Consider the following 13,143-nt stretch of genomic DNA (forward strand, 5'->3'; position numbering starts at 1 on the left):
GAATGCAGCCATTGTTGAGAAAAGGCCATCAGATATAATGTTCAGAAGTTTACAAAAGTCAATGCATGTGTTTTTACTAGGGATGCGATATAATCGGCCCCCTATCGGTATCAGCCTGTATCGGCCTTAAAACTGAATATCGGACATCGGCCACCCCACCGATACTTAACCCGATATTTGATCAGCTTCTGAGTTTCTAAAGTCTAAAAAAAATAAAAAAATAAATACTACTTCTTCTTCTTCCTCAAAAACTTCTTTTTTACAGACTTAAAAACTTCTAAAGACGAGGGAAAAAACATTGATACATTAAAATATCACAATATCTTCATATGCTGATATATTGCCATTTAAAAACACCATATCAATCTCTTTTACCAATGAAATATTGCTATATGTCATCGTTATGCTACGAAATCCCCCGAAAATTCACGAAATGTTGCCATATTTTTATATGTTGATATATTGACGCGGTATCGATCTATTTTACTAACAAAATCTCACAAGAATTTGCAAAATATCACGAGAGTTTGTAACAGAACGATGAAATTTCACGAGATTTTGAAAGTAAAATAGATCGATACCGCGTTTTTAAAAATCAATTTGATATCAGCATATGAAAATATATTTGAGTATATTATTTTTCAAAGTGTTAGAAATGGATAACAAAACTGCTATTTTCAATGACTACTTATTTTTGTCCAGCTTTAACATCGGTATCGGTTATCGGCTACATGAGTTTTAAAATATCGGCATATCGGATATCGGCCAAAATCCTAATATCGTCCATCCCTAGTTTTTACAACATAACCCTCTAGATCCAGGGTTTTTTCTGGAGCTGTTTTTTCCCCCCACTGCAGTTCTCTTGCATGAACCAGGGCAAAAGCAGCCTAAAGAGGAAAGAAATGTACTTATAAAGCAATCCTCATAGAGAGGCAGGAGTAGGTAGGAATATTTTGGATGAGCCTGAATTAGAGGAGGAGCTTCTTATTGGGAGGGATGCTGTGCATGTCTTACTAGTCGACTACACCACACATTGTTATTAAAGCCATCTCTTATTCTATACTCTGAAGGTAATTTTTCTGATTAACAACAGACAACAGAAGTTTTGTAATTTCATCTGAAAAACATAACACATAAAACCATTTACCTATGCTAAATATAACAGAGGGTTTCTTTTCTGCTTTAGTGGAAAAATTTTAATCCATCACACTTAAAATCAGGGATTAAAAATATCAACATCGAATAAAATTTCGAAAAAGTTTGAAAATTATATTCTATTTTAGGTTGGCTCACAAAGACCTGATAACCTGGGTTTGTAACTCTGATGTGACAAAATGTGGACAAGTCTAAGAGCTATAAATACTGTATCTGCACAAAAATAGTCCAGTGAAGAAAATTCCCAACCTGGAAACCTGATTTTCTCAGTCACATGATACCCATGTCTGTGGAAAAAAAACATGAAACTCCCTGGAAAAAAGTGCTGCTTTATCGAATACTGCAGGAAGTGGACACAAAGGCTAAAGGCAAAGCATAACAGCTGTAGGAAGTAACTCAGATAAAGTCCATTTTCTGTTAAAAAAGAAAAAAAAAGGTCTACAAAAACCCGTTTCATCCTAAACTGTTAACATTTCACATTATACAAAAACTGTCACTACTAATGTCCTGTCAGGCAGAAACTCAGGAGACATCTGCTGCATGGACCTAACCCCAAACCCCCTCATCAGTTAGCCTATATTACATTACCTCTATTAGTATGCAGTTAGTGAGCTAAATCGTAGCGTATAAATAATGGAGAACGGACCAGCAGCAGCGTGTATCCCAGCACTGTAACTCTACATAACATAACTGATTATCAACTCACCAGGAGATGATTCTAGGATTTGTATTTTCAATGCTCTGCAAGACAATACTGCATCTAATCTAACTATTGATAACAAAACATATAAGCATGTGTTTTGGCTGCGAACAGAGAGCCTGTTAATTTAGAAGCACGAAACTCAGAAGCAGACGACTGCCTACAGGGAACTGTCCTCACCCTCTTGTTGTCCATCTGGACACCACATTACTGTCCCTGCCAATGAACGCCACAAACACACACACACACAGGCACGATGAGCACGAACGCTACTGCAAATATCTGCCCACTCCAATACAGATTCATACAGCACAAACACAAACCACTCTCTGAATAATTCCAATAAATACCCCACATGTCTGCACAAACACACTCCACTAGATGTATGCAGGCTTTTGTCAGTTTAAATCGCCCTTGAGAGAATCTTGAAAGCTGAACAAATGGGCTTTGCCATTTCATGCCAAAACCCTTCAGTAGGAATATTGTCCTGGATCATTTTTTTTTATTTTCACTTCACCAAGCTTTGATAACAAACATCGGGTTCCACTGAACCTGATTTGATTTTAACAATTAGGAAATTAGGGTTATTACTGTAATCATACTTAAATGAATAATCTAAGGGATTCCAAACAAAATGAAGAAAGATAAGCTCTCAAAATATTCCAAATGATAAAAGTTGTTAACATCTCACAAGATTTCCGATCAGGATAGGACAAAAGTGCAGTGTGCTATAGGAAGCAGTTCACACTTACCTTTGCTAAATGAGAATTGATCCATTTTGTGAAGGTTCTCTTCTGTACTGCTTCTTGTTCATCTAAAGAATGAAAAACAGAAAGTTAAATTAAAAATGTGGAAGCTTCAAAAGAAGATCTGATTGATCTATTTCAACACAGTAACAGGTGACTTTCCTATAGAGCGGGCACCCGACATCAGAGATAAAAAATAACTGACCGGTTAAATTTCAATTTAATTCAATTCAGTTTATTTCTATAGCGCCAAATTCACAACACATGTCATCTCAAGGCACTTTCCAGTTCACCAGATCATATAGTCAAATTGATACAAAGTTTTCTATCTAAGGAAAACCAGTTGATTGCATTGACTCCAATACAATCCCTCACACTAAGCATGCTTGTAGCGACAGTGGAGAGGAAAAACTCCCTTTTAACAGGAAGAAACCTCCAGCAGAACCAGGCTCAGTGTGAGCGGCCATCTGCTGAGGCCGACTGGGGTTCAAGGAGACAGAAGCAGAGACACAAAAAGCAGCTGTAAAAGGCGGCCCCGTCCAGGAAACACACAGCCAGACAGACGAGCTCCGAGCCAGCTCCCATGTCAGAGGATGAAGAGAGCACATCCAGTTAGTCACGGTCAGAGAAACAGGATCACACTGGAAAACAGGCCGATCTCCAGCATCTATAAACAAGGGTGTTGATGGAAGCAGCACAGCTGATGTTTCTCTCCAGGATGGAGTCACAGCCAAACAGGAACAGACGAGGCAAAGCTACTCTGATCCATTTAATTGTATAGATGATGGTTTAAACTGACTTTAAACAAAGTGCATCTGTGAACTATTCATACCTTAAATTTGCAACCAGAAATCCAAAACATTTAAGTGGTATTTAATGTGATGAACCAGAACTATGTGCCTCACAGTAGTGAACTGAAAGAAAAATTATTCTTAATGTAGCATATTTAGAAAGTGTAGATATGGAACTTGATTGTGAAGCTGCATGGTGAAACAGTTTATAGCACTAGGGTCTTGCTGCGTGGTGTAAGCATGTTCTCCCTATGCATGCGTGGGTTCTCTCCTGGTACTCCGGCATCCTCCCATAGTCCAAAAAACGTAATTGGCATCTCTAAATGTAACTTAGGTATATGTCTCTATGTTGCCCTGCGACAGACTGGAAACCTGTCCAGGGGGCCCCCCTGCCTTTCACCCATACACGACTGCAGATACGCTCCAGCCCCACCCAGACAGGAGAAGACGAATGGATGGATCTTGAATTTTCAAGGTAAGTCTTTTAGGGCTGTGCTGCATGTTGCAGATTTATTGTCACTGAATTACCAGTAAGCAAATCATTAATTTTGCAACCTCCTTAAGTTGTGATCATAATCATAAAATCATATAAACGCAGTGCTACTCACTAGCTGCAGTGGGTTGCTGCAATAAAGTTATATGGTCACTGTATTGTTTGTTTCTGCATAGATTTAATATGGAGTCACATAATCCCAGAGAAGCACTGAAATGATCAGGTCAGATACTCTGTTTTTATTGTTTTCATGTTTACTGTTTGTATGTGGTATTGCATTTACTTCATTCCTGCTGCTTGTTCAGCTTAGAAGCACTTTAGTGACTCTGAACAAATTTTTTCTGATTATCTTCAGAAGGAGCTTTGGAAATCAGAAAAGGAAAGTTCAGTATCTGCTGCAAAATAGCTAACGCTCAGTCAGAGCAGATGGACAGGATTCATTTTTAAGAACTACAAACTACAACTAAATCTTGTTGATTTAGGTCTGGACTTTGACTGGACCACTCTAATATGCCTTCTCTAAATCTGGGGTCTGTAACAGTAGTACTTTAATGCCTGTGTCCTGCAACTTCTGGATATGTCACTGAAACTAAATAGAAATTAAATTCTGAAATTTCTTTCTACTTTCATCATTTTAACAAGTGTAGAAAACATAAACTTTTGGGGGAGTCAGGTTAGTGTTCACTGTTTATGTTATGACCTTTCAGCTGATATTATTTCACATTTTAGTTTACTTACAATTATTTGGAACATGTTTTAAAATAGCAAGTTTGTTAGTAAAAATTCAGCCGCAATAGTTTCACCTTACCACAGTAACCCGTGTTTATAGGTTCTTCGTCCCAGCTACAATGGTAGAGATTGGAATATATCAACTTTTTAGCACTTTTTTGGTTGAGTAATAAACATTGAAACGTTAAATGACACCCTCAGATATATAATGTATAAAAAGTATTTACTATATAAAATGATCAAATTTTTGTCCATAAATCTATGACAGTTACAGGTAGAAACCCACAAACAGAAAGACTTTCCCTTAAAAATAAAACTTAGTTGTTGTGATTGTGATTATTTGTCCTATCCAGGTGAAATAATTCAAACAAGCCAATCATTTTAACTATTTGTCAATCAGAGTTTATCACCATCATCATAAAGCTTATCATGATCAATCTTTGGCAGATAATGACAGACAGGGCGATTATTGTTCATCTCTACTTCTCAGAGTGCATTCAGATCAACAGGGCCCTTCTAATAAGCTGCTGATCGGATTAATGTGTTTTAATGTTTTACATCTTAATTTAAAGATCACTGTTCCCACATAAGAATCATATTGCTCACAGGACACCCGTGGCATTACAGTAACACTGCACCATACTTGAGCAACTATATTTTCACAGTAAAAGTGCAACAATCGCTCCAAACATGGGCTCAAAAAAAAAAAAAGAGAGTTTGAGAAAATAGCTTTTCAACACATCTCCCAACCCCCCCATCCCCTGTGCTCAGTGACTGCTGAGGTCACCCCCAGCCTCTCTCTGATCTTTTAATACATTCAATCACAACCCCTCATGCATTATGCATCATTTATAACAAAGAAACACATTTCTGTGCTTTTTGTTGGGCTGTTGTCATGTTGAGCACTGTGTCGTGCGTGCCGGCTGGCTAGCGCTGCGCTGCATACAGTGGCCATTTTTAAACACCCACCTCAGAAATATAGAAACAGTGGTCACGTGTTTAAGAGAGCAATGTGAACACTATAGAGAGAACAAAGACAGCGTTGACCTACAGGCTAATGCTTCATCACTGATGCACAGGGGATGCCCAGTGAGCCATACTGCACACATACAGACGTCCACGTACTTACACGTACAGAAAAAGATGCCTGTCACACATGATCATGTTTGAGCATTAAGTTAATTCAAAGATCACATACCACCAAACCATTAGCCTATTTTATGTCCTGAAAAGCTTCCCAGATCAACGATGGAGCTCGCTGCAGAGCTACTTACCACGCAGATACTGGAAAAAACCTGTCACCAGATTTAAAGAAGTCTTTCTGACAGAAATGTCCTTATAGTGAGCCATTCTGCACCCCACTCTCCAGCTCTCGTCCTTTGCGTCCCATAAGTTCCACGGTGCATATAGGTGTGTCAGTGGAAAAAAAGACACAACAGGCAAAGCTGTCCTTTCACCCTTTTTATCCAGCAGGAAGCAAAACAGATCTGGCTGCCTGGTTTCCTCGGTGAAAGCGAGAAAGCTGCTGGAGGCTGTGATGAAAATGTCCCCTCCTCCCTGACCCTCTCACACTCTGTCAGACATGCACACACACCCACGCACACGCACACACACGCAGAAGGCAAGGCATAAACTAATAGAGCGGGTGATCTACAATCCCATCCTTCCTCCTTCCTCCTGTGTTTTTCCCATCCAGAGGAGCCATGGCTGTGTGGATGTGTACAGCCCTCGCTGCACTGCCTCGCTGTATCATCACACCATCTGAGGCTGGAGAGGGCTCAGCTAGGAGGCTAGCTCAACCAATCACGGTTTGGAGTGTGTGTGCTGTTGGGGGTGATGTCACAGCCGCGGCTGTATTATCCTGATTTAAGCCTAGTTGGTGTGTGTGTGTGTTTGTGTGGCAGTGTCTGTTAGCTTATATTTGCCTATAAGACATGTCTAATCCTCTATGACACTGAATCTTTATAACAAAACAAACACCAAACTGGCATACGGGGCTTTGCTATAAACTTAATTAGAAACAAATGAGGTCCCAATGGTCCAATAGATTTAAAAGACAGAGCAAAGACTGCTATATAGAGTACAACTGATGCACCTAATTCAATAATTAATTCTGAGGTTGCAGAATGACATGCACCACCTGCTCTCCCTCTCTCCGAGCCCAACGCTATTGTGACGACAAAGAAGACACACCCACTCAGGGATTCCCTTTGCAAAGCCTGATGTAAAAGCTCTAAAGCACATCCATTATCAATGCAGCAGTAAGCAGAATCTGTTCAATGTTGAATGGTGCTTTTCTAGAGAACTACTAATTTAAACATACCACTTTGACATAGTAAATACATTATTTGAAGTGTTATCATCTTGTGCAGAAAATCCCTTTATTATTCAGAATCCCCGACATACTAAAAGCCTTCTCTTGCACGTAATAAATAACCCTGAGGTGTTGCTATAAATAGTTTTTTACACAGGAGGCTATTTTTTCCTTTCCATGCAGTAAATTGTTAGTAGCTGTTGCTCAGAACGGACAGCATTCTTGCTAGGAAAGTAGTTATATCTTATTCTCATTCTGCATAGATTAAGGGATTAGAGGTAAACGAATACAGCATGCAGGAGCATAATAACTGTCATCTCTAAGGTGGAGCAGACTGCAATGGACATGTTCAATTAATTCTTACACTTTTTTCCTCCTTTTTTAACAAACACAGTCATTTGTTTGGTATAACCCGCATCTTTTTTTCAACAAAATAAATTTATAAAGACATGACCGTCAAACTATATTGACTTAAAATTAGGACACTAAGGCTGAAACAATTAATCGGATTAATCGTGATTGATTGATTATTGATTATTGATTAGTCGTTAAATGGAGACTCTAAAACAGACCTTCAGCTGACAGAGTGGCCTACTTAGAAGAGTAATTATACCAAAATGTAAAAAAATAAAATAAATAAATAAATAATAATAAAAAAAAAATATATATATATATATATATATATATATATATATATATATATATATATATATATATATATATATATATATATATATATATATTGAAAAAATTTTTTGTCCATCAAAATTCTCTATCTAGAACTCCTTAAGTGGAGAAGGTTTTGTTTGACCGGGTTTAAATTCTGTAAAATATGTTCTTTAAGTAACTTTTTGCTATACAATTATTAATAGATTGGTAAAAAAATAATCGAAAGATTAATCAATTAGCAAAATGATCATTAGTTACAGCCCTAAAGGATTAAAACATTAAAGGCAAATGTTAACTATGGAAAGACAATTTGGTGATGGGACAAAGTCTAGAAATCTGACCTCTTTTAAGAAAGAAATTGTTAAAATACTCAAGGAAAAAAAGTGTTTTCCACAGGCCATTTAGTGAACACAAGAAACACATAGAAGGTTTTCTGGTCAGAATAACTGGTAAAACTAGTTAAAGCTACAGTGTGTAACTTTTAGCGACATCTAGCGGTCAGACTGCAGACTGCAGCAACATGAACACCCCCCCCCCCCCCCCCCCCCCCCCAACCGCTTCTCCCCCCCAACAGTACGGCGAGCGTTACGGGACAAAATGTCTTCCACGACGTCCGCATCACCTACCTTCTCAAGTGATGAGGTTTGTTTACATAGATAATTTTACAGATAGTATTTCATTAGTCTGTGTAGGGTATAGATTTCATGTAGACTTAAGTTAATGAATATACCCGTTATTTTTTCTACATCGTTGTGACGTTTTGGCGATCTCGCAATCGCTAGTTTGTTGGTTCTGCGCTGCCGTAGCGCAAAGATGTCTGCCTCCATGGCTGCGAGACCCGCTCCTATGTAATTATAAATAACGAATTCTAAGGCAACGCAATATTAAGGTTAAGAGGCTGAGCTCGTAGATGATGATAAATAACATAGTTATGTATAATATATTACATTTCTGACTGTATATCCCTGTAATTATTACACACTGTAGCTTTAAGCAAAATAATGAAAATTTTACGAAATTTAAATTAGCATTGATATTTCAATCATAAGTATTGGTTCCAGATGTCAACTCTGAAAAAAGACCATATCAATAAATAAGGACTTTTCAAAATCTTAAACTTAGATGTTCATTCTGTTAATATTAGGGCTGAAACAATCGTATTAATCGTGATTAAGCGATTATTGAAATATCGTCAACTTTAGTAATCAATTAATCATTAACTTGAGTATAGAGACTCTAGAATGTGCCTTTAGCTGACAGAGCGACCCACCTTGAGCAGCAATTATACCAAAATTGTAAAAAAAAAATGTAAACATTTTCATCTAAGTTAAAAATCTCGTCTGTCAATATGCACTATCCGGAACTCTTCAAATGGAAAGTTTTAGTTCCACCTGGTTTGATTTAGCAAACAAGTCTATTTTAAGGAAACTTATTAACTTATTAATCGATTAATCAAAGAAATAACCGACAGATTAAACCATCTGCAAAATAATCATTAGTTGCTGCTCTAGTACACATGTAGATTTAATTGTTGTTCTAAAAGGATACCTTCATGTGGAACAACTGCTCTGTTTTTCAGCCAACTATTTCAATGAAGATGAATTCATAGACAAAAAAAGGAGAAAGTTGAAGAGGTCAACTGCATCAACATATATCAGGTCCAACCTCTAGAGCATAAGGGGCTCACACGAGTAATCAAGTAGTTGAGGTGATGGTAGGAAAATGATACCTTTAGCAATACTGAGCATTAGGTGCATGGTTTCATTGATTAGAGACGGTCACCTGGGAGTCCTATAAAAGCCTTCTCATTCTGTTCTTCCATTTAGTAGAGAGAAGCTTTATTTCGGCTCTGACAGGCCATTAACAACCGAGCAGCAGAAGAAATGATTCAACAGCTGAATGGTCAGTCCTTTCTGCACAGAATTTATAACCACCAATGAACAATGTGGTGAAAAAAAAGGATTGTGGATTTTTTTACTGAACTTATTTGTTTAAAATCTGTGTTTTGCACAAAAAACTATTTTGTTTTCCCCTGATCAGGACACGCCGTTTTGCTGAACGTAAACTTCCTGCAATGTTTTTTCTTCTCTCCACTTTTCAATAGAGACCAGATTTTTGGGGTGCAAAACTAATATTCTCCCACTTGAGTTGTCTCTGCAGCTCCTCTAGCGTCACCATGGTCATCTTTGCTGCTTGTTTCTCCATAACCAGCCTGTCACTGCAGGTGGTCAAGGTGAAGATTCACCAACAGTTAATATGCTGTGAAATTAGCTTAATTAACAGAAGAGGAGTTGTGGACTTTATCAGGGTGTTTCAGTGTGGGGGTTGTGACCTTGTCATAGGCAGATTTGGGCCAATCGGGTCATTCTATTTCAATTTTTACATGATGGACTTAACAGGACTCTGTTAGATGTTCTTATTGTTTAACCTGGGTTGAAACTTCTAGCCTGGGTGCCATTCCGAACTTAGTCCCGCCCACAACGTCTGACGTCAGGAAGTTCGGTCTGGCATTGCTCAATAGTAGCGCGAGTATGCTCGCACAATATCTGGCGGGCCAATCAAATTGTCAGGGCGGGCTTTATACGATGATGGACAGATGATCAACAGTAACGTAATCAACCACGTCACAAAAGCGCGCTTGGGTGACAACAACAATGGCTGCCGCTGGAGAGTTGAGGTGAGTAGATTCTGCTATTAGGTCTGTTCTAGAAGATATCGGCAGCAAATTAATTTTAAAAGAGGAACAGAGAAACGCGATCAAGGCTCATCTTCTTATTCTAGGCGTGCAACTGCACGCTTTGATTTTTGTTGACAAAAACTATGCGTCGCTTAACATATGTCCAATTGAGTGCAGAGGCATTTTTTTTCCTGGTTCGTTCAAAACACGCCCCATAATCACAGCTCTATGGAGCAGCATCAGACTCATATTCTGACTAGAATTGAGTAGGACTACGTCAGGCTATGAAACTTCCCCACTTACTACTTCCCATGTTTAATGGTCTTCATGGTGCAGTTTGTTCATTTGACATTTGATCTTGGAAGCTAATAATGAAAAAAAAATCTAGTAGATCTTTTAAGTTTTGAGGCATCTCTCCTTTGGAACCAATTTCCAGGTTTGTTACGGCAGGCGGACACCATGTCTACTTTTAATTCTAGGCTTAAAGCTTTCCTTTTTGATAAAGTTTATAGTTAGAGTGGATTAGCATTAACTATATCTGTAGTTATGCTACTATAGACTTTGATTGCTGGAGGGCATGGTTTTCCTCACTTTTATGTTTACCTACAGATATCCAATTTAGCATTATTTGCTAGTAGATCAACTTTACATTTTGTTCTTTCTGGTTTTTTTTTTTTCTCTTTTAGAAGCTAAGTTTGTCCTGGAGGGGGGGGCAAGTTTATGTTGATACAAATTATTTTGACATCAGTCTAAACGATCCCCGTCATGTGCTCCCAATATTTTTGTTGTCAAGAGGTTGTGCAGTTCTAAACATTTCAGAAACAGTAAGGTACATTTTCGCTACATCAGAACTACCTCTACAAATGTGCTTCTATATTCTCTTTAGTTTATTTAAGGTTTTTCAAAAAAAGTTGAAAACCTCAAATGAGCATTAAAATATTTTGTGAAATTTAGTTAATGGATACAAATTTAGCTGTTTCTATCAGGTTCTTCTAATGGGATACTTCAAAATGAGCATTAAAATAACATAGATGGAAACATAATGCAAGCAGCTGTCCACTGACGATATGTGCTCATCTAAGAGTAACAATTGTTCCAAGTCTTTGCAATCTTCTATTTAATAGAGAGAAATTTATACAATGACCAGCTGATATTTTTGGCCAATACTGGCTTTATTCTTACATGTATCTGCATCTGCGCATACGAGCCTGCAGCGGTCGAGTCATTAGTGAATTCAGCAGCCCTGCCATGTAATTGCGTGAACCACATGCACTGCATCTACCTCCATTTGCTATCCGTTGTTAATTGTTGTGGAATTTTTTTAATTAAACACCTTTTTTATGGTCTAAATTGAAGTTAGTGTAACATTTCTTTTAATCATTGTGTCATCTTTAACATCTGAGGAAGAGGAAGCAATATCAGTTCCAAGAAATGGCCAAAATATATATTGGCTCATATCGTTGTGTTGTTAGACTAATGTCAAATAATCTCTATCCAGAAAAGTATTCGTCTGAACTGGTTTAATTCAGTTAATAATGTTCCTTAAGTAGCCTTTTGATTATTAATCTGATTATTCATCAATTAAGCAAAGAATAATGGACATATTAATAAATTAGCAAGATAATCATTAGTTGCAACCCTACTATTTTCGTGGCATCTGATAGCAAAGGAGGAGAAATATAAATACATAACATGCTAATTTTTCAGGTTCTGGTTGCAAAAACTTCCAAAAACATACAGATGTTTACTCGCTTACAATACATACAAGTAGTGCACACACATTTGTGCACTACTAAGGTTTTCAACTAACACTTATGTAAAGCGCCTTATTTGTACCACATACTTTTTTTCACCAGAAAGCTAAAATAAGCACTGCAAAAATCAGCTCTCAGATTTGATTATATTCTGGCGGGAAATTAAATATGTCAAACCCATTGGTAACTGTTTCCCCGTTTCCTGTTTGACACGTTTGCGAAACCCACAAAAACCCATTACAAAAGACATGCCCGGCAGCAGACATAATTCTGTTGTAGCAAAGAGGAGAATCACCTGTCAGTCCATCATTAGACGTTCCTAATACTGAGAAAACTGATTTAGCTAAAGCCAGAATCATCAGAAACATAAACTACACAGTAAAATTTGCAGTATTAAAGTAACATTTCAACAATTAAATTTAATACCAATCCAAGTGCATTTGGTGCCGCTCTGAATTAGTGTTAAAATAACTCTCTATATAGCGTATGTCTTACTCTAGTTATTGTAATAACTCTAAAAGTGTCAATGTACTTTTACTTTATGAAGCCTATTCACTAATCTACATTAACACAAAATGTGGGCTACTAATTAAAGCGATTCATATCATTATAGACTCTGCTCAATTCAATATTTCATTAAGGGTAAGTCTGCAGTAAACCTCTCTTTAAGATGTTGATGAAGGTTCTCAGTCATCTTTAAGATGCTTTTATTAACAAGAAACTGTGTTCAGTTAGCATAGAACCGGCTTGCTGCTTACCGTCCACGGCCCACCTAAAGCTACCCTTGTAATAAATCCCTCCAGATGCATCTAAAATCTCAATTCCTCATACAGACTTGAAACACAGCTGTGAAAATCACCATGGTGTCATTTGTACTGTTTATGTTAAAACAAATAATAAAAGGTTCTGATGCTCGTCAATATCCGAGCCCTTTGCAAATATAACACCTCAAAGAGCGACCGATGGGGTAGGAGCTCTAAACAATTATACATTTTAGTCTAACTGGGCTAAAAATCAATAATAATATAAAGTTGATTGCAGAATTAGTGAACACACAGGAAATACAACCTCTGTCTACAGCAGGAACTGGGTAAAACTGGCACAACCACAACCAA

At 37.6% G+C, this 13,143-nt stretch overlaps 1 protein-coding gene across 1 annotated transcript in view; it reads right to left on the minus strand.

Moving 5' to 3' along the window:
* Window positions 1–13,143, minus strand: part of syne1b (spectrin repeat containing, nuclear envelope 1b) — a 178,025-nt gene that overhangs the window by 162,839 nt on the left and 2,043 nt on the right. Inside the window, exon 3 of the mRNA XM_038299516.1 lies at window positions 2,608–2,669. Within this exon, the coding sequence (XP_038155444.1) occupies window positions 2,608–2,669 (62 nt within the window). The remainder of the gene's footprint in view (window positions 1–2,607; window positions 2,670–13,143) is intronic.

The sequence above is a fragment of the Cyprinodon tularosa genome, unplaced genomic scaffold (genome assembly GCF_016077235.1).
Source record: "Cyprinodon tularosa strain WSP-4 unplaced genomic scaffold, ASM1607723v1 ctg430, whole genome shotgun sequence".
NCBI classification, from domain to species: Eukaryota; Metazoa; Chordata; class Actinopteri; order Cyprinodontiformes; family Cyprinodontidae; genus Cyprinodon; species Cyprinodon tularosa.